General features: G+C 32.1%; 1 protein-coding gene across 1 annotated transcript; it reads left to right on the top strand.

Moving 5' to 3' along the window:
• The first annotated feature begins 2,329 nt into the window (after positions 1-2,329).
• Positions 2,330-4,293, top strand: LOC143054172 (uncharacterized). Its single transcript, XM_076227092.1, has one exon. It carries the CDS (start codon positions 3,008-3,010, stop codon positions 4,247-4,249), a length of 1,242 nt encoding a protein of 413 aa, XP_076083207.1. The 5' UTR covers positions 2,330-3,007; the 3' UTR covers positions 4,250-4,293.
• Positions 4,294-22,242: the final 17,949 nt, after the last annotated feature.

Genomic DNA, 22,242 nt, shown 5'->3' with positions numbered 1-22,242 from the left:
AGATAATGAATATTACTGTTATTTCCTTCCATGATTTTATTGAAAGTGACATCTCAGCTTAAATGATTAAAAAACCAACAAGCAAACAATTAAAGGCTATGCTTCCCTGTCACGCCAACTCTGTGTATTTTTAAAAAATATTTCTGCTTTGTATCCATCCATCTGCTGAGTTACGCCATTTTCGAATGGTTTTTATAGTCAATTCTTATGTGTCCTTATCGGTGTTGTTGCAAGGGGGGTTACTTCCTATTTTTTTAGTGGTATGAGTGTGCCGCAAAACAGGATAACTTTTTCATGTCCTGTTTGTTAGAACAGTCTCCCTTTTTCATGTCCTGCTGGTTAGAACAGGGTCGTCCTTTCATGCCTTGCTGGTGAGTACAAGGTCTTTTTTTAAACAAAGTATTTGTCTGGAACAGGATCGCGTATATAACTGTTTAAGATACAGTATAGAGCCCATGTCTAGAACTGTATCTATTTTATACGGTCTAGAACAGGGTATACATTTTTTGAGCGTGTATAGAACAGGTGTTTTTTCAATATTTTTGTTTAGAACAGGATATATGTTTTTCAATATTTTCTGGTTAGAACAGGATATGATTCGGCAAGTGCTGTCGGCACAGTTATGCCATAACGGATAGTCAGTAACCCAACCCCACACCCCAACCATGCCAACCACAGCGAAAATCTATGATACATTTTTAATCAACAAAACTTTTTTTCTTTTTTTAGATTCGAGATACGTTGTACGTCGCAGCAATACCCATGGCTTGGTTTATTCACGCATGGATTGTCCTAGACATTAAAAGATGGCGGTGGTAGTGAAAGCATGTATTAAACTTAAATGTAAGTTGCAAAATTATTCAGTGTTATTGATTATTCTTGAAAGGGGCATTATGTACCATATATGTAATAAAATAAATACATGTACGAAAATCAAATACATATTATCAAGTCCATGCATCGTAAACTGTTTGTTAAAGACTTTTAATACGACCGCAACATTTTTTAGTTATATTGCTATCATGTCGTTGTCCGAGACACATTTGGTTTCCAAACAATAACTTAAGTTTATGTGAATGAATCGCTTTAAAATTTTAGCAGATGGTTCAATACTACAAAAGAAAGGTAGGGATTAAGTTTGGGGGTAATACATTTAGAAAGTCGGGGGCCAAAAAATGACCAAATACATGCAAGAATTATATTTCAGTTTTCAGACAAAAGCTTGTGTTAAAGTGTATGGATCGCATTGAAATTGTAATACAAGATATCATACCATAAAGGAGTAGGCTGGGATTTACTTAAGGGTAATTTCTCCAAAGGGGGGAGGTAAACAAGAAGGGGCTCAATTTTTTTTCGCGATTATACAATTGTTTGTGTTTTATGTGTAATTTTGTCTGTGTTTTTTTTTTATCAGAGTGAGCATTGGGACAAGTTGCGCTAGAGGCTGTATCTAATTCGGAATATTCTCATTGCACAAAAACTTTACAAATAGATATAGGAAGATGTGGTGTGAGTGCCAATGAGACAGCTCTCCATCCAAATAATAATTTATAAAAGTAAACCATTATAGGTCAATGTACGCCCTTCAACACGGAGCGTTGGCTCACACCAAACAATAAGCTATAAAGGGCCCCAAATTACTAGTGTAAACCCATTCAAACGGGAAAACCAACTGTCTTATCTATATAACAAACATGTTACTATATCCTTTACGCACCTGCCCAAGGTGACTTCTGCATTTTGATAACTGCTTAACAATCTTGTTCGTGAGCACTATCCTCGAGAAGGATACTATAATAACCCTTTTTGATTTTTATTTATGCATGTTGTGATTAAAAGTGCTAGAATATAAATAAAAGCTATTTTATAAAGAATGTAATGCTGCTTCTGGTGTATGGTCAAGAAACACTAAACATTACGGGTTATATGACTACATATATTATTAACTCATGTATATTTCACGTTATTGGTTGGGTTTTTTTTTTGTATTATCTATATTGTATTTTTTTTAATATGAATATCACTGTACTGATTATGCCCATTATGGGTCCTCTATAGGAAATAAAATTGATCTTATCTTACATGCTGACATTTTTTTTAATTTTTTTTTTTTTACATTAATCAATAATATTTGTTTACATTTTTCCAGGTGAATGATGGCTAAAGAGTTCAAGTGTGTGGTTTGTGGTAGATGTCATCTAAAATTCAGACGTAAGATAACAACTAAAGCACTGAAACAGTTTGTAAGAAAAAGAATTGAGCGAAACCTTGAAGAAAATGATGTGATATGTGAAAGTGTAGATCAATATACAGGAAAACACTAAAAAAAGTAAACAATGAACAAAAAGTTTCAAACTGTCTTTCCGAGTGTATTACAGATGACAGTGACTCTGAGTTTGTTATAAATACAGAAGAAGCCGTATCCACGAAAATATTAAGTCCGAAACAAATTGAACTGAATATTTCTTCCACTCACACATCACATAGATTCTGCATTGTATGCAAGAAGGAAGGTACCAGTAGAAATAAGTTATGCAAAGTTCCTTTACAGGCAAGAACCCAAGCCTTTATAAAAAATGCCGTTTTTATAGATGGAAATACACGCTGTTGCAAACATCATTTATCTGAACAACTTTTCGACGACACATCACTTCAAGCATTAACTGCAAAATACACTACAACATATATGAATCGTTCTGATATAACTTCATTATTAGAAAATGTGAGAAAAACTTTGGCAACCTCTCATATCCTGAATTTTGACAATCCATTATCATTATCTGATGGTGACTATTAGAATCTAACTGGATTATCAAAGCAGCAATTCAATGAACTCTCCTCATATATTGTATCAGCACGTCAAACCAATGTTAGGTCTGTACGCACATGTATAGCTGTCTTGTTAACAAAACTAAGGACAGGACTTCCAAATCATATACTTGGAACAATATTTTCGTTAGCCAAAAGCCAAGTGCAAAGATGTATTCATAGTGCCAGAGTTTCCCTTATGCCGGATTTTGTACCACATTTAATTGGGTTTCAGCATATAAGCCACGAAGATTTTGTTCGGAACCACACCACTCCAATAGCAAAAACTCTGTTTGCCAATGATTCTGAAGATGCTGCAATTATTGTCATGGACGGTACTTATATCTACCTCCAGAAAAGCGCTGATTATGAATTCCAGAGGTTATCATACAGCCTGCATAAAAACAGACCGCTAGTTAAACCAATGGTCATAGTAGAAACAGATGGATATATTCTGTCAGTACTGGGTCCCTATTTTGCAAACGGAAAAAATAATGACGCGGCAATAACAAAGCACATGATTTCTGTCAATGCCGAAGGCATGAATGAGTGGCTAGAGATTAGCGATGTTTGTGTGGTCGACAGGGGATTTAGAGACGTGGTAGACTTCTTAAGAGAACAAGGGTATAACGTAGAAATGCCCGTTTACCTGAAGAAGGGATCAAAACAGCACCCGGTAGAAGAAGCCAACGCCAGCAGACTAGTAACCAAAGTGAGATGGGTCGTTGAAAGTGTGAATGCACGAGTTAAACAATGGAGGTTCTTCGACAAGGTAGTTTCTAACCATTTCATTCCAATCATTGGTGATTTATTACGGATTGTATGCGCTGTTTGCAACAAATTTCGGCCACCACTTGCTGGTACACACCCTGAGGATAAAAGTATTGCCGAAGCAATGCTTGAAAAATGCAAAAAGCGAAATGCAATCCAAAAGATGGTGACGGAAGAAGGCTTATTGACCAAACGTACCATTTACAAATTAGTTGATGCATCAAATGTTTTAGATGAACTAGCTGATTTTCCAGTTCTGAGTATGGATAAACTACGAGAAATAACCATGGGGGTATATCAGCTTAAACAGTCCCCTAACTATGTCAGAGAACACCAGGGTGAAGACGGAAAATTTGAACTGTATGTGTGCAAAATCAAAGCAAACCTGCTCAAAATTAAAATACAATCTAGGCATAGTAACAAACTTTCCCATACTGTCTTCATAAGTTACAGTGACGAAGGAGATATAGAAGGATGGTATTGTACATGCAAATCGGGAGCACGAGTAGTTGGTTGTTGTGCACATGTTGCAAGTGTGCTATGGTATCTGGGGTATCAAAGACTTGAACAGCAGTCTGGATCAAGGAGAGACTTTAAAACATCTGTTTTAGATGCATCTCACATACCGAGTTCTGATGAAAGTGACTGTGATTCTTTGCCAGAGGAGTGAAATAACTAATACAAAATGTGTATGTGACAGCTACTCTTCACTTATATTTTAGGGCATAACTTTAATTAAAATTTGTTTTTCAAGAAAATGTTTAAATAAGTCATGTATTCACATATTTTATGAGCATTTACAAATAGCTAATGTCTTTCTCTCATTGTTTACCAAATCATGCTGATTTAGTCATTATATTGTGGTTAAATTACTATAATGAAATGGTCATAACGTATTCATGTTAGTACATTTTATCGTCAATGCAAATGTTAGTATTAAAACAATATTTTTATATAATTTTTCGGTGTACTTAAAATTGGAATATCGAAATCTCAGACGACAAGGAGTACACAGGCTATTAAACAAATTGCTGTTCATATACATTTAACTTACATGAGATTGTTGTATTTTGTATAAGAAAAGACTTTTCAATTAAAATGTAGTAACATAAAAAAAAGTAGAACGATGTTATCATGGTTATGTAATAGTCATGTATTAAATATATTTTGTGTTTCCATGATACCCACTGAATTTATAAGTCTAACATAAGTCGAAAACCTTACCTGTTTGGAGCAATGGAAAATTATTTTTGTTGATTTTAAAGTTTAGAATATAAGATGGTACAAACTAGAATAATAATACTCTTGAAAAGTATCTTAATATGTTTGTTAAAACACTTTCCCTTCTGACTTGCTGTTGTTGCCAAGGAAATACTAATAAATATATACATGATGTTGATAACTAGAACTACAAAAAGCAAACGCAAGCCGTTACTCAAGATTTTAATATTGCCTAATAAAGTCCTCAGTGGTTTCCAGAGATCATGGCCATTACTAGATTGAAGCTATTACTGTAACGCAACGCATACTAAGCAACGCATACTAAATATGCATCTCGATAATTTTAAGCATTTGACACCACCTAAAGTATTTTAAATATTTTAAAACCATTTCAAAGAGATAGTTCACCAATAAAGGATATTTTATGGTATTCAGTAAAATCTGTTGCTAGGCAATAAACTGTTCTTGTTAGAAAAATTGCTCTATGAAAAGATCTTCTAATGAACTTTTATGCAGTTATATGTAAAGAGAGTGACTAAAAAGACCTGTAACATACTAGTATCTGATAAATTGTTAACCGTTGCTATGCACCATTTCTGTTGCTACGTTGTTGTCAAGCATTTATACAATGGAGCTAGAATTAAACTGACATTTTCATTTCTTACCAATTGTTATTCTTGAACATGCATTCTGTTTTCGCATTTATTTGTACTAGTACAATAAAATGACTACTTCATTTGCAGTTAGCTTTAATTTAATATTTTATGCTGTTGCTAAGCAACATTTGTGTTGCTAGGCTCAATATAAACCTAGTAAAAAAGATATGGATTACTCACACATTGTATTATAATGAAACACCATTATATGAACACAAACAATGCTAGATGCATTCTAAAAAGGACAAAAATCACCTTTAATTAACCGTTGCTAGGGAATATTTCTGTTGTTAGGTTGTTGCTAAGCATCCTGTAAACTCAAATTGAAGTGACTATTCATTTGTAACTTCAAGTTATTCTCAAACCAACCATCTTATCTGGAAATATGGTTATTTGTACAGATACAGCAATTCATAGCTGCTTATTTTATTATATAATTAAAACGGTTGCTAGGCAACCTTCTTTTTACCGGAACATAAAAAAATCATTTTTTTTTTCTAAGTTTCTATACTAAGGCTAGCAATGGTACGAATAAAGGCTTCTTTGGAGAGGGGGCCAAAAACGTCCCTTATCATACCTTCTCCTTTTCACTTTATGCTGAATCCAGATAGTCATCTTTAGACTTTTTTATAACTTTTTTTAAATCAACTTGGATTTTCATATATATTTACAGCTATTTCATTTACATATTGATCTTACAGAAAACTAGGTTGTTTTGCATTTTGTGGTATTGCTATCAAATCTAGGAATTTAATTAATATGTAAGAAAAAAAGCTGCATCATAGTCAAAAACATGTGTCCCTGAATTTCTTTAAAAAGACTATAATTTCTTTCTTTCTTCAAAAGAAGACTAGATAGAGGGACATTGTTTATTTGAAATATAAACATGCTCTGTTATTAATACAATAATTGGTTATTCAGCATGAGATAATATGTTAACTTAAGTCTGAGAGTTATTGCCCCTTAATTTAAAGTATTTCCTTTATTTTAAATTAATAGGGTATTTTGAAAATTTAATACAGATTGGATATTAAGTTTATAAATTCTTTGGATTGTTAACAACAGTTTGAATAAATCTTGATGTCCTATGGTCACAAAAGGGGGGAAAAGTGTTGACCCTTAATTATTTAATTTAGAACAAAGACATAAAAAGAGAAACATTAAACTGCTTCAAATTTAAAGTGACCTCAGATTTCAGAAAAATATAACCTAAGTACATTTGATATTAAGATTAATATTTCTTCATATGTTTTTTGACTTGCATGAATATTGTTAGCACTTCTTAAGCCTCTAGGAAAGGCTGGCTGATGTAAAATAGTATGCTTTTACTTATGTCTTGAGATTTACTTGTGGTATTGTATCTGACATTGTCTGAGGCTGCACATGTAAAATCAAATCTTTACATGTATATTCATAGTTTTTTCATACTGGTTTTAAATACAATAAAATGTATGTTTCTGTTACACGCACAAAATATGTATATATCGTATATGGAATTACTAGTATTACATTAGCACATTTTACATTTTGTATGTATACACCAGTTTGATTTCCAGACATAAATATGCAAACATTAAAAATTGAGAAAAAAAATTAAGAAAATTTGGATTGTTTTTGAGTTAGAGAGGGGCAAGTACTTTTTTTTTATAGATTTTTTAAAATGGGCAAGGATTTTTTTTCAGAATTTAAAAGGATTGGCATTAACTTTTTTTAATGAAATAATATTAAGAATGCACCGGCCCATTCATCTGGTAAATATTGAACGGTACCTTACTAAGTCTTCATGCATGTGTACTGATTGAAACTTTAAGTGTGGAGCACATACATGTACCATATTTAAAAAAAATATCATTTGTTTTGAACTAGCTTGCAAGTTATCTCTATGCTTTGTGTTTTATTAGCCAAAGAGATAAATAAACTCATCAAAGATACCACGACTAAAATTTACACTTACGCCAGACGCGCGTTTCGTCTAAAAAAGACTCATCAGTGACGCTCGAATAAAAAAAATGTTTAAAATGCCAAATAAAGTACGACGTTGAAGACCATTGAGGAACAAACATTCCTAAATGTTTTGCCAAATACAGCTAAGGTAATCTATTCCTGAGGATTGAAAAGGTGCACAAATCTGATCATGGGTCATATTGTGTTACTGAATATCTAAAAAGTAAAAGTCATTCAATCACCAATATTATGGGCTATGCATTTAACCCAATATCCAAAGTAATTGTTTCTAAATTTTTAGAGCTGTGGAAAATCTGTATCTTACTTTTAATAATGTGAAAAATATTTTTAATGTTCATAACGAGTGTCCTTTTCTGCTTCAAAATACCGATACCAGGTCAAATTGAAAAGAATAATTGGTGTGTATACTGTTTACAAGAATAACCTTAATACACTATTATCCACTTTGTAACTTATTTAGCAAACAGTAATAAATAAAATACATAAAATGTTTGGACACTGTTATGAACAGAAATATTGTTTTCAAATCTCTAATTATGTTCCCTGTGTGAATAAACAAACATTTCAATTGCTTTATAGGTGAATTTATTGTATCAAACAATACCATATAACAGCTTAAGGACTAAAAAAAAAGTTACATTAAGTACAGGTCCGTTTAAGAATCAGGCAAATCAAATAAAAACTGATAAGTCCATATACACGGAATATGGTGAAATTTTGGGAACTTTGTAATCCATTAATAAAAGTGACAAAACCATAGTATTAAATCGACATGTTCCATATTTGTCTAGAAAAAAATAGATTGAATGCATTCGCCGTCCGCATAATACAACAGTGTAATGCATTGAAAGTAGGTCAACTTCGATATTGATTTTCTGTAAACAGCAGATGCCTAGCACACAATTTTTTTTTATATTTGAAATCATTTGATACATATCTTCTCTTTCAATGAATAAAAAGTTTGGAAATTTTTATTTGAAAAATGTTATTCACTAAAGTAAAATCATCGAAACACGTCATTCACCGTATTGTTTATCTCCCTTGCTTGGTTACCTCTTTTAAAAAAAAGGCGCGTAGTCTGCACAACAACACTAACAAATGGCAGACGAGTTGGTCCCGCCGCACATGAAGGGCAGTATAAGTCTGTTTTAACACATTCATGTGGGGTTTAATCCTGTATGTAATCAGGACAAAAGTGTACAATAGCTCGCTGAATGTAATAAAGACATAACGCCGCGGCATTGACAGATCTCAGACTGCGTGAAGGTTGCCAGACTACATGAACCAGCCGTGGACAATGCCAATGAAGGAGAGTTGATAGCACTGAGATGTGGTATTTTCAGGTAAATCAATATGCTGACTCTGTCCCCACACTCTGTTTGCACAGTAAGTAATACCATAAATACCAACAAAGATAGAACAAGTGATAACACCCATGATACACATTACATTATGTCCTTATGTCCGGTATATTTTGTTAGGTTTCCAGTTCCACAGGACTAACTACAGTCACAGGGTTTCTTAACTGGAGTCTTATTGCTAAATAGGCAGCGCATCCATCTATCAAGCTGTTAAGGGAGCTACCGTTTACTTGTTTTTGGAGGGGGGGGTAGGATGAAAAATTTTGCCCTGCATTTATTTTAGTTGTAATCTCTGTCTTGCATTTTTTTCCCACTCTTGAGGACCAAACATTCCTAAATGTTTTGCCAAATACAGCTACGGTAATCTATTCCTGAGGATTGAAAAGGTGCACAAATCTGATCATGGGTCACATTGTCTTACTGAATATCTAAAAAATAAAAGTCATTCAATCACCAATATTATGGGCTATGTATTTAACTCAATATCCAAAGTAATTGTTTCTAAATTTCAGAGCTGTGGAAAATCTGTGTCTTACTTTTAATAATGTGAAAAATATTTTTAATGTTCATAACGAGTGCCCTTTTCTGCTTCAAAATACCGATACCAGGTCGAATTGAATAGAATAATTGGTGTGTATGCTGTTTACAGGAACAACCTTAACACACTATTATCCACTTTAATTTATTTAGCAAACAGTAATAAATAAAATGTTATGTTAATAAAACCACGATTATAGACATTTTCAAAACGTTCATAACAATATTTCAAAACTGTGCCTTCCGTCGTTATCATGGTTATGAACAAAAATATTTTCCCAAAATTCAAATGAAAGTCGCAAAGTTGCTAGCAATTTCAACAACGTCTCTTCTAAAGACAACATAAGATTTCTTGAAAATCAACTAATTTATCATTTAGTGCTCAAAATCATATAAAAATAATTAAATAATAATCGTTCATAATTCAAATTATTATCAATGCTGATATCGAAAATTTAATCTTCATGCCAAAATTTCTAAATGTGTGACATGATAAAATAAAATCAGACACCAAATGTTTCCGATTATGTTTATAAGGAGCACCAGTAATCCATTTCATTTATTAAAAAGAACAGATTTATAACATTTGTTCATCACACCAATACTGTAAGCTAGTATTAGAGTTATGAACGGCATAATTCACTCTATTTAAAGTTTATTGTACACCCCAGATTTACAATTTTGACATTAAAAATTATGTAGACTTCAAAAAAGATGTTGTGTTTTCGATTTCAACATTGAACAAGTTTCATTTCAAGTTTAAGTTTTAATATATGTCTTGTTCAAAACTATGGAAACCATGACCCTTTCCGCCAAGTCGGTATATGAAACTGAATTTCTGCAAACTGCAAAGATTATAACCCTGACAATTACGTATACATTACTTTTATTTAATAGCTTATATACTTTGATATAAAGTTCATTTGACACTTATACTGTTCACGAAAATCTTGAAAATTCATTAAAAACTAGCTACTCTATCTTTTCTAGCGTTCATAACTTACACCTCTATGGACGGACACCGACGTTGTGTAGGTGGTCACATCTATGGTAGTAGTCACATCAATATGATAACTACATCATAACCTTGTATGTACTGGAATGTTCCAATCCATATTTTGGTCGTGCACATTGTATGGCTAAAACGGATTTATTACGTATTTTTACGTTCATAACAACTGGACACCTCACCTCAAAAACCTGATCGACAATTTGGTCAATGATATTTGTTCTTTGAAGACTACGTGCTTCGATAATTCGACATTCGACATTCGATAAAAAACGATTTTATTTAGTTGTAGCTCAAATAAAAATGTAAACATTAAGATAGTTTTGACCTTTTTTTCCAACGTTTTATTGGACACCACTGTTATGAACATGATTAGTTGTTTTAACGATACATTCCAGTGAAGATGACTTTACTCTTTGATAGAATATTACTGTTGTACAAAAAACGGTATGTCAAAATTTTATTCATTTTCATAAAGTGCTGTTCATTATTCACAAACTTATTTCTATATTTCTACGATGGTGGAATGTAACATTTCCGATTCGAAATTTAACCATTTTTAGGGGGGAAAAATTTCAAATGAAAAAACATATAAGAATTATATCTCTCATCTTTGGTATTATCAGATTCCTTGGTTACTAATCTTTATTGACATATACAGTTATCCAGGTAATAACATAGGGAACAAATAGAAATTGATAGAATTTTAGTCACATGTAGTGCTGTACCCATGATCAGATTCGTGCACAAAGGCAATTTTATTTCCAAAAAAACAGTTAATTTATTATTATGAACAGATCAATGATAACTCAAGTAACACAAATGTACTGACTCCTGGGCTGGCTGGTGATACCCTCGGGGATATAAATCTCCAACAGCAGTGGCTTCGACCAAGTAGTTACTCATCATTGATACCAGGACTAAAATTTTACACTTAATACAGACGCGTGTTTCGTCTACAAAAAAGTAATCAGTGACGCTCCAATCAAAAAATGTTTAAATGCCAAATGAAGTACGACGTTGAAAAGCATTGAGGACAAAAATTCCTAAAAGTTTTGCAAAATACAGCTAAGGAAATCTATTCCTGAGGTAGAAAAGCCTTAGTATTTCCAAAGTTTTGTTAACAGTTAATTTATTATTATGAACATACCAATGATAACTCAAGTCAAAATACAGAGTGCTATTTAGCATTTTTCATCACTTGGCGTTCGTCATCCGTCGTCCGTCGTCGTCGTCGTCCGTTAACTTTTACCAAATTTTCTCCTCTGAAACTACTTGGGTAGTTTAAGCAAACTTAGCCACAAGCAACATTTGGGTATTTAATTTCAAAAATGTGTCCGATTATACCCGACCAACCAGTCAAGATGGCCGTCATGGCTAAAAATAGAAAATAGGGGTAAATTGCAGATTTTGGCTTATATCTCTGACACAAAAGCATTTGGAGCAAACTTGACATGTTGTAATATTGTTTATCAGGTCAAGAACTATCTGCCCTGTTATTTTCTGCCAATCGGACAACCCATTGTTGGATTGCTGCCCCTGAATTGGTTTTTTTTTTTGAAATTTTGCAGTTTTTGTTATTATCTTGAATATTATTATAGACAGAGATAAACTGTAAACTGTAATAATGTTCAGAAAAGTAAGATGTACAAATAAGTCAAACATAACTAAAATGGTCAAGTCAACCCTTAAAAGGAGTTATTTTTCTTTGAAGTACATTTTTTAACAAATTATGTAAATTTATGAGATGTTACAAAAAACTTCTCCTCTGAAAATACTGAGACAAATTATACCAAACTTATTTTTCTATGTTGTGATGTTATACTATTGTTTCGGAAACAGAGAGAAAGTTTGGTACAATTAAAACGTTTAATCCCACTGCAAATGTTTGCAGCTGTCCTAAGTCAGGAATTTGATGTACAGTAGGTTTTTGTTTATGTAATTAATACGTGTTTCTCGTTTCCCGTTTTTTTTTTTATATAGGTTAGACCGTTGGTTTTCTCGTTTGAATGGTTTTACACTAGTAATTGTGTGGCCCTTTATAGCTTGTTGTTCGGTGTGAGCCAAGGTTCCGTGTTGAAGGCCGTACATTGACCTATATTGGTTTACTTTTATAAATTGTTATTTGGATGGAAATTTGTCTCATTGGCACTCACACCACTTCTTTCTATATCTAGTTTGTCACAATAATCATTAGGGTATCTAGTATATGAAAAGTCTCCCATGTCCTGCCGACTAACCAACAGTGCTAAAATGCTTAAAATAGAACATACGGGTAAAATTAAGTTATTTTTAGTGATATCTCTGAAACATTTAGAGCAATTTGAAAATCTCTAAAAATGTGTAACATGTCTATCTGTCCTGAAATTTTCAGACAAATCAAACAACCTGTTGTTTAGTTGCTGGCCAAGAATTTGTAATTTTAATGGAAATTGTGCTGTTTTTGGTTATAATCTTGAATATTATTATCATGAATTGTAAAAACAAACACCAGGTGAACGACACGTGCTCCTTGGGGTCTCTAGTTTTATGAAAGTTGTTAGTGTGTTTTTACCGATGTATTGAACTAACACTTTTACAGTTTTTGTCTGTCCTGTGCTATAACACCACAATCCCGAGTTAAGGGAAGCTTGAAAGTTCACAAACTAGTTTAACCTCCTCATTATTCGTTATGTGCCAGTCTAAATCACGAGCCGGTTGTGTCTGTCATATTGGCTTTTAATAAACTCTTTTGTCATACATTTTGCTTTTTGTTTTATCGTTTAAGGTAGCACAATACAAAGATTTTTCATCCGCAATCAGACATCTTTAAACTGATGTAATTCTACTCATCTTTCTTTTAATTTTATAAATAAGGTACCAAAAGAAAGAAGAAGGATTAATCTTTCAAATTGTGATAATTTCATTATGACATAATTATTACATAATTAATTGTTATGTAATTAGTTGCCATATTGCTATGCCCATACTTGAATGAATTTAGCTTCTTTGTTATTCATAGCATCCCAAAATATTTTATAGATTCTTGCACAACACAGTTTGACCTCCAAAACCGTGGAAATATGTAATATCAATATATACGAGATAAATTTGTGCATGTTTTATATTATCTGTTTTCACATAAAATTGTCTGTATCTAAGTTTGAAATATTCCTTTATCGATTTAAAAATATATGCACAAATGAAAGAGGGACGAAAGATACCAGAGGGACAGTCACACTCATAGATAAAATAAACTGACAACACCATGACTAAATATTAAAAAAAAAAAACAGACAAAAAAATAGTATAGAAAATACAAGTTAGAAAACTAAAGCCTAAGCAACACGAACCCCCCAAAACTGGGTGTGATTTCAGATGCTCCGGCAGATTAAGCAGGACTGTTTCTTGATAAAGAAAAAATGCAGTCGAAAAACAGTTTTATATACAATGATTTTTTTTATCATTTATCTGACGAAGAAAGGTATTATTATATCGTGCAATAAAGTAATTGACAGAGAAATCACGTCAAAACAAAGAAAAGAAATATTAACTAAAGGGACCAAAAAAACGTACCTTTCGTCCTAAAACTTTCAGTAGATTTGCTAAATATCAAATGCTAAGAAAAAATTGCCATTGCTGTTAATAATTTGTTTATAACCAAATTCAAAAATTTCTTAATATTAGAAAAAAGTATGAGCCGAAAACTCGATAGATTGTTATAGAAATCGCATTAAAAAAAAACCGCTTCAATTCCAAATAGATTGACTATTTTGACGGTGTTAAATTATTTGTAGATTTTGTCATATTTGTCTTGCTGATCAGTTTTACGATTTAAATTTTATAAATATGTATTGCCAAACATACCTGAAATTTCGTAAAAGGATTCATCAAGCCGGGTTAATTATTTCAATTTGTGCACACTTATTTTATTTTTGATACTGAACATTAATGTATACTGCTTTCTTACCTGCTCAATACTTACTTTCATTATGGTTTTGGTGATAGCATTGGTCTTCAGATTAGCACATTCATTCCCTCAATATTCCTTTATACCCCGAAAAGAAATAATAAAATCCTTTCCAAACAAACGAAATCTATTCAATTTGAGAATACAGTTACTACTTAACATACTTTTCCAAGCTAAAGGGTTACATCATGTGTAGAAAAAAATATGATCTTATTTTACAAAAAGGTGAAAATGATTTTTTTGTGAATTTTTTCTTAATTTGTATTCACTGCATTATATTGGGACGAAGTCCCCTATTATAGTAGAAAATTCAATAATAAAAAAAAAAAATGGGAAAATTTCCTCAATTTTTCATTGTACTTATGAACACAAAATCGTTCAATTTTTTTTTTTGTCGCGTTTTTTAATTTCCGGATCTGCCCAGAACACAAAACTCTACTTCCTTTTCCGGTCTTGTTGTCGTGAGACTTTGATTAGTCTAGTAAAATATAAGAACTCAAGGAACACAATACCAATATTTCATTTTTAATCATTCTTTGTCTTTGGTATGAATAAACGTTACCTGATGCATTGCGTTTCTTTGTTTACATTGAACATGATGTCATAACTTAAATAACGTCACCAGTAAAGTCCCTAAAAACAGAACCAAAATCGGAAACGTTACGGTATTTCCGTTTCTTTTTTTAACAAATATTCAAGTTAAAAAAAAAATAATTTAAACAAACTTCGTCCCCATTCACAGGTAATGCCTGCCTCATATTAATCAATATAAAAGCATTATAACCTAGTTTTATAAAGATAACAGAAAGGGTAAACAGTCACCATACATATTCCAGTCTATATCTGAATATCATAATGAACGTACTTCAGGTAGATGTGTGTGTAGGTTTTAGGCAATGTTAGAAAGTAGTGAACATTCTTAACAAACAATCATTATCCTGATGGGTCAGGAAATACAATCGTGCCGTGTATAACAAGAACCAAGAAAAGTGTAAGTGTATATATGACAAATAACCAATATTAGAAATGTGATAAAATGCAGATCTTTAACCAATCATTTTACTTTTCAAAAAGTGAATCGGGTCGAATTGAGTATTACATGACGGCTTAATGATTGCACCTTCAGTTTACACATTTACTACACGTGCAAATAATGCTAGACACAAAACGTTGATGTTTTAAGTCGAAGAGTAACGGTTACCATATTTAAGAAATTTTGTTCACAAACCATTTATAGACAGGAGTTGATTATGACATACATTTACTGAAACAGCGCGGTTGGGTCTTCGATTAAAATTAGATAATGTCAGATAAGGCCAGTTGACACCTAATTGTCTAGGTATTTATCATGACAACCATTTTTGAAGTTGAATAAAAGATAGATAATTTAAAAACCCATGCCACAAAACCAGGTTCAACCAACCATTTTTATCTTTACATGCCCTGTACCAAGTCAGGGAAAAGGCCATTGTTATATTATAATTCGTTTCTCTGTGAGTTACATTTTAATGTGTTTCTGTTGTGTCGTAGTTCTCTTATATTTGTAATTTGATTCGTCTCCCTCAGTTTTAGTTTGTAACTCGGATTTGTTTTGTCTCTATCGATTTATGAATTTCGAACAGCGGTATACTACTTTTTCCTTTATTTAAGACATTCACTTCAATAGGTATTAAATAATCTAACTAAAATGCATTCATTTCAACATTTGCCGCTTCACCATCAGTGTATATATTAAGTATATTGATCGGTTACAATAAACGGTACTTCAAAAACACATGCTTTTATTTTACCTCAAAAATGACCTGTTACCCTTTCATAACAGTGAGGATTTTTTTTTTACAGTAAAAATAAGTTCATGAGTAAGTCCTTGTAATGGAGTGATAAAGGGACACAACAAAGTTTGTTTATTTAAATTAATACTTAATTTTGTTTATAAAAGGGACACGCACTTGCAACCGCAAGCACATTAGCATTTATATTGTTAGAGTTCATTTTTTGCAAAGTCCATATGCACATGATATATTTATTACTATATATAAAAATAGTGCAAATTCAGATGACCATCTTAAACCTTCGTACATAAACACCTGGGATCATCCCCTGTTTTTTTAGGGTTCTTTTGTTCCGTCTATAATTTTCTATGCTATGTTATTTTGGCAACTTTTGTTCAAACAAAACCATTGTCAGTATGTTTGGCATATGTCACATAAGTGTGATGACTTAATGAGCGGATAATCATATGATTTAAAGGTCAGTATATAAGGATTTTTTGCAAACATATTGTTTTTCAATTTTAGATATTGCAACGTTGGCTTTATTTATTTTCATTTTTGATGCACAATTATGTTTTTGTCTAGCAGAATATTCATTTATATCGAGTCTAACGGAAATTTTATTCCTTCCAGGTCAGAATTTTTAAAAGACTTCACTACCCAATCCCATCCACCTCATCCACATCCTTTTTCCCTAAATAAGTCCGACTTGGTCGTTGCTTATACAGTTATTGTTTGTTCATATTGACACAAAACACAACAGGCCATTTTTGTTTTTTGTTTCATTAAATTACCATTCCAAAAAGAGAAAAGAGACCTGAAAGATTAGGGTTTATGTTCGTGGATTGATTTCATGGATAATAAAAAGAAATTATGAAAGACTTTCACAATGTACGGGATTTAAAATACTTTATTTGTTACACTTAGTATCTATATACATTAATGTTCTTCTTCTACTATCAGTTTCAGTATACAAAGAAAACTGATCGATTAGGAGCAATGTATATTTCACTAACCCATGATTTGATTTATTTTTATTTATATATGACCTCTAACCCTTTCATTTAAAATTAGAAAGTGACGATGTTCAACAAGAAACATCCGTTTATTAATTTTTCCTTGTGATTGGTTGAAAGAGGGACACAATCAGGTTGGTTTATATTTAATTAAAACTAATACATGTATTCAAAAGGACATACATTTGCAACCACATGCAGATTTGCAAATTTAATATCGTGAGGGTTGATTTCATACAAAGAACTTATGCATTGATTAATATATTATAATGGTGGAATATAAGTTGAATATCTCAAACGCGTGAAACTGTTCATCCATATAATTAGATTCGGAGCGATAAGTTCATGAGTATTAACCCTGATTTTAGACCGTTTTTATAATAATGGAGTATCTTAGTAAATATACACCTGCGATCACCCCCGGTGTTTTTGTAGGGTTAGTTTTGCTCGATCTATAGTTTTTAATGTTGTGTTTTTTGTACAGTTGTTTATCTTTTGGTCAGAAATTTACTTTTTAAAAGATATCTACACTACCAAATACCACCCACCTCACCAGAACTCGTTTTCCCAAACATTTTCAGATGGGGTCATTGCTTACACAGTTTATATTTGCTCATATGTACACAAAACACAACAGGGCATTTTTGATCTCTGTTTCATTGAATAAACATTTCCAAAAAAGGAAAGAGACACGAGAGAGGTTGGTTTCTGTATTGTGAATTGTTTTCGTGAATAATAAAAAGAAAATATGACAGACTTTCACAATAAACGGGATTTGAAAATATTTTATTTCTTACATTAAATATCTTTATACATAAATGCTATATAGATATAGTTATAACTGTGACGTAAGTGTTTAACAAGTAACATCCGTTAATTAATATTCCCTTGTGATGGATCGATAGAGGGACACAATCAGGTTTGTTCATGTTTAATTCAAACTAATATTTTTATTTAAAAGGGACATAATTTTGCAACCACATGTATATTTGCAGATTCAATATTGTAAGGGTTGATTTTATACAAAGTGCATATATAGGTATAGGAAGACGTGGTATGAGTGCCAATGAGACAACTCTCCATCCAAATATTCAAGTGCAGAAATTAATATATTTATATAAAAAGTTTGAACTTCGATTTAATACCTGTTTAAGTATAATGAAGTACCTTAGTATATATACACCTTAGATCCCTTGTGTTTTGAAGGGTTAGTTTTGCTCGGTTTATAGTATTCTATGTTGTGTTTGTTTGTACAGTTGTTTAACATTTGGTCGTTTATCGGTTTTTGCTAAGGCATTGTCAGTTTGTTGAACTAAAAGTTTCAAAATTCCTTTAGTATCGTTTGCCTATACTACAAAAAATAAAATTAACTTACAAATAGAAATAGAATCCAAAGTTTGCTCGTACATATACGAATTATTAATCAATTTAAGTGTGACTTTTACTATCAATTTTGTGTTTGTTTGTTTGTTCATTTATATAAATATCTTGCTACGTAATTACTAATTAAGGGGACGACCCTATCATTTTTTTATGGGTCTATGTGTTTTTTTGGCGGAGTGAGTTTTCATTTTCAGATAATGCTAGTCTCACCTAATAATCTTGATTTCTGATACACAACTATTTCATGCTTTTGTCTGGCTGAATATTCATTCCATTCTGTGTAACGCAAAAGCAGTGGCTTCTAGGACAGAATATTGTAAAAGACTCCTAACCACCACCTCCCCAATTCCTCTCCACATATAAAAAAGAATATAAAATGTCATTGTTGTTAATGTAATTTATGGTTTGTACTAAACTTAAATCTTATCTACAATAAACACAGCACTGCGGTTTTTTCCCTTCCCTTTAATAAACTCCCAAACAAGGGAAAGAAAAACAAAGGAGGTTGGTTAATGTATTCGATTTAAGTTCTCGGATGATAAAAGCTTAATATGTAAGGATTTCACAATACACGGGAATCAGAATAATATATTCCCTAAATCAAACAGCTGATACATTTTATAAAATTGTCTTTTTTCTTGTATTAACATAAGTATATACACAGTATCAGGAAACGGTATATCAAGTACAAATGATTTTATTTCAGTGATGTCATTTTGATTGTGTCAAACTCAGTAATGTATTTATATGTTGGAAAACCCATTCTAAAAATATATCCTTGTAAGGATGTTTAAGTGGACACAAATAGGTTTTTGTATTTTGAATCTTTTGTCAACCAATTCATGGTGGAAAGCATTAAACTCATGTATTGTCGATTGCAATCGTTCTTCATAGTAAACCAGTAGGAACAGTTTTACACTAGTAAGAATAAAGACCCCTCAGAAAATCAAGTGCGAAAAATGGAATAGCATATCGTATCAATAAAATAGAAACAGTGCGGTTTTTTTCCTTCCCTTTAATAAACTCCCAAACAAGGGAAAGAAAAACAAAGGAGGTTGGTTAATATATTCGTTTTAAATTCGTGGATGCTAAAAGCTTAATATGCAAGGATTTCACAATACACGGAAATGAGAATATTACATTCCCTAAATTAAACTGCTTATACATTTAATAAAATTGTCTTTTTCCTGTATTAACATAAGTATATAGCTGAAGGACACCTACGGGTGCGGGAATTCTCGCTACATTGAAGACCCATTGGTTGCCTTCGGCTGTTGTTTGCTCTATGGTCGGGTGGTTGTCGCTTTGACATATTCACCATTTCCTTTCTCAATTTTACAGTATCAGGAAACGGCATAGAAAGTACACATGATTTTATGTTCAGTGATGTCATTTAAATTGTGTCAAACTCAGTAATGTATTTATGTATTTATTTGTTCGAAAACCCATTCTGAAAATATATCCTTGTAAGTGGACACAAGTAGGTTTATATTTTCAATCTATGCGTATATATTACTACTACATAGGACAAACATTTGCTACCGCATGCGCATAACATATCTAACAGTATGTCCAAGTGTGTAATTGTAGCTGCTTGGTAAGAGTTGTTATAAATGTTTAAATCTTTTGGGTAATTGACTTAAGCTCAAACAGGCATACAGTTCAATTGATTGGGACGTCTTTATTTGAACATCAATTCATTTACTTAAAAAATATGACAAAAAAGTGTCTGCTGTTGAATCAATAAGTGTATAATAAATATTCAAAAAGAAACATTCTTAACCATTTAACTATTATAGGATTAAACACATTTTTTATAGAGGTTATTGATGTGTAAACCGGGGCGATTAGCTCACAAACTGAATAAAAGTCCGAAGTTTGTGAGAAAGAGCCCCGGTTTACACATTCTAAAAATATATCCTTGTAAGTGGACACAAACGTCGTGTTTTGCCATGACGTAAATTCGCCAAATTTATTTAAATTTTATTTTTATACATTTTCGAAGTGCATTTATTTTACTTCTTTTTTTTTTGTGATATTTGCATTAGAATAGAAACAACTGTAATGCATTTGTTTTTTAATCTGATGAATTTGCTGAACATCCAAGTATCATTGCGAGAATGTGTATCGCGCATGAATAGATTACGAAAGTAGTTTCAGAAACATGGTTTATCGAAGTGTTAACCAAGAGAAAAATTCTAATTGACCAATCCAATTAAAGTATTTATAGATATTTATATGCAAATATATATACAATTTCACCAACTTCTTGAATATTAGACTAAATGTGTTTATACATTTTGAAGATATACATAAGTCAATTCAAAATGACATAACAATGTTAGTGTACCTTATGATTCGATGGGGTTTGAGTTCTGGAATCTATTTCAGTTTGACGTTGATGTTTACTATTGTTTGTACATAAGCTGTTGGGTGTCTGTGCGATGGTGTTTGTCTGTTCACCGTTTAAGTCGTTTTATTAATTAATCCGCCTCAAAACCATATCAAAAAGTAAAATCACAAAAAACTGAACTCCGAGGAAATTCCCAACGGAAAGTTCCTAATGCCAAATGACAAAAACAATAGTCATGATAGTAACAGCTTACATTTTAAAACTATATGATAGATTTAGCGTTTTAATTCAATATACTGTATTGACTTGTGTGAATGATTTAATTTGTTAACTCAAAATTAAAAGGTATGCTGCTTATTCTGTAGGCAAAAATGGACGACCAGGCGCTAGCCCCAATACAGAGATCAATATCGGTTGATTTAAGGAAAAAATTATGTGAACTAGAGTATTCATCACATACCGGTAAGAATGTAATAGACATTTTAATAAAATGTTCAAATCTTATAAATCAATTTTAAAGACAAATCAAGTCTATACATATAAATTGGTGGAGTCCCACCAACTCTGAAGGGGAGTGATACTTGGTACTCTGCATGCATCACCAGCATCAGCTTTTATTCGAATCCAATCTAGCATGTCAAAATAGGAAACCAAATTACAGTTATCAAGAAAACAGAAACTCAAAATTTAAACATGTAGCTAGTGAGTTCAGACACATTCATATCGAAAATGTCAATCAATTCGTGGTGGAAAGCATTAAACTCATGTATTGTCGATTGCAGTCGTTCTTCGTAGTAAACCAGTATGAACAGTTTTACATTAGTAAGAATAAACACCCCTCAGAAAATCAAGTGCGAAAATGGAATAGCATATCGTATCAATAAAATAAAAACATTTTGGTTTATTCACATATGACAGCTAAAACTTAAAAACTGTAATTGTTTAATAAACATTAAAGCCTTGTGTACAGTAAGCATGAAGAAGTGCAAAATTTCAAATTTCAAATACACAAATACTATCATTCTGAATGTAAAACATCATTCAGAGTTGTGACACATTATTTTTAGGTCCACCAGGCGACTTAGATGACAAAAAGAAAAGATGGCTCGTGGTTGGAATTTGTTTGCATAGTATTTTATCGCCAGCTTTTAGAAAATATGTGGACCCCGTTATAAACAGTTTGTACAACTCGCTCAAGCTCTCTGATCAGATCGACATACAAACTTACACAGCGTATCTTCGGACATATGGCGTACAAAATAACTACCTCAATTATGAGGCTATCAATAACAACAGGGTAACGCATGGTAATCGTAGAGTCCTATTTGACTACAAGGTACAGAATGCTGTTGACTTGTCAAAATTGTTCCTCCAGACACACATGACACATTACACAGCGTTTGATGGATCATGTGATTCTTCGGCTTTACTTGGAATGATT

This window comes from Mytilus galloprovincialis, chromosome 12, assembly GCF_965363235.1.
Source record: "Mytilus galloprovincialis chromosome 12, xbMytGall1.hap1.1, whole genome shotgun sequence".
In the NCBI taxonomy this organism is placed as follows: Eukaryota; Metazoa; Mollusca; class Bivalvia; order Mytilida; family Mytilidae; genus Mytilus; species Mytilus galloprovincialis.
This window is presented reverse-complemented; position numbering and strand designations above follow the sequence as displayed.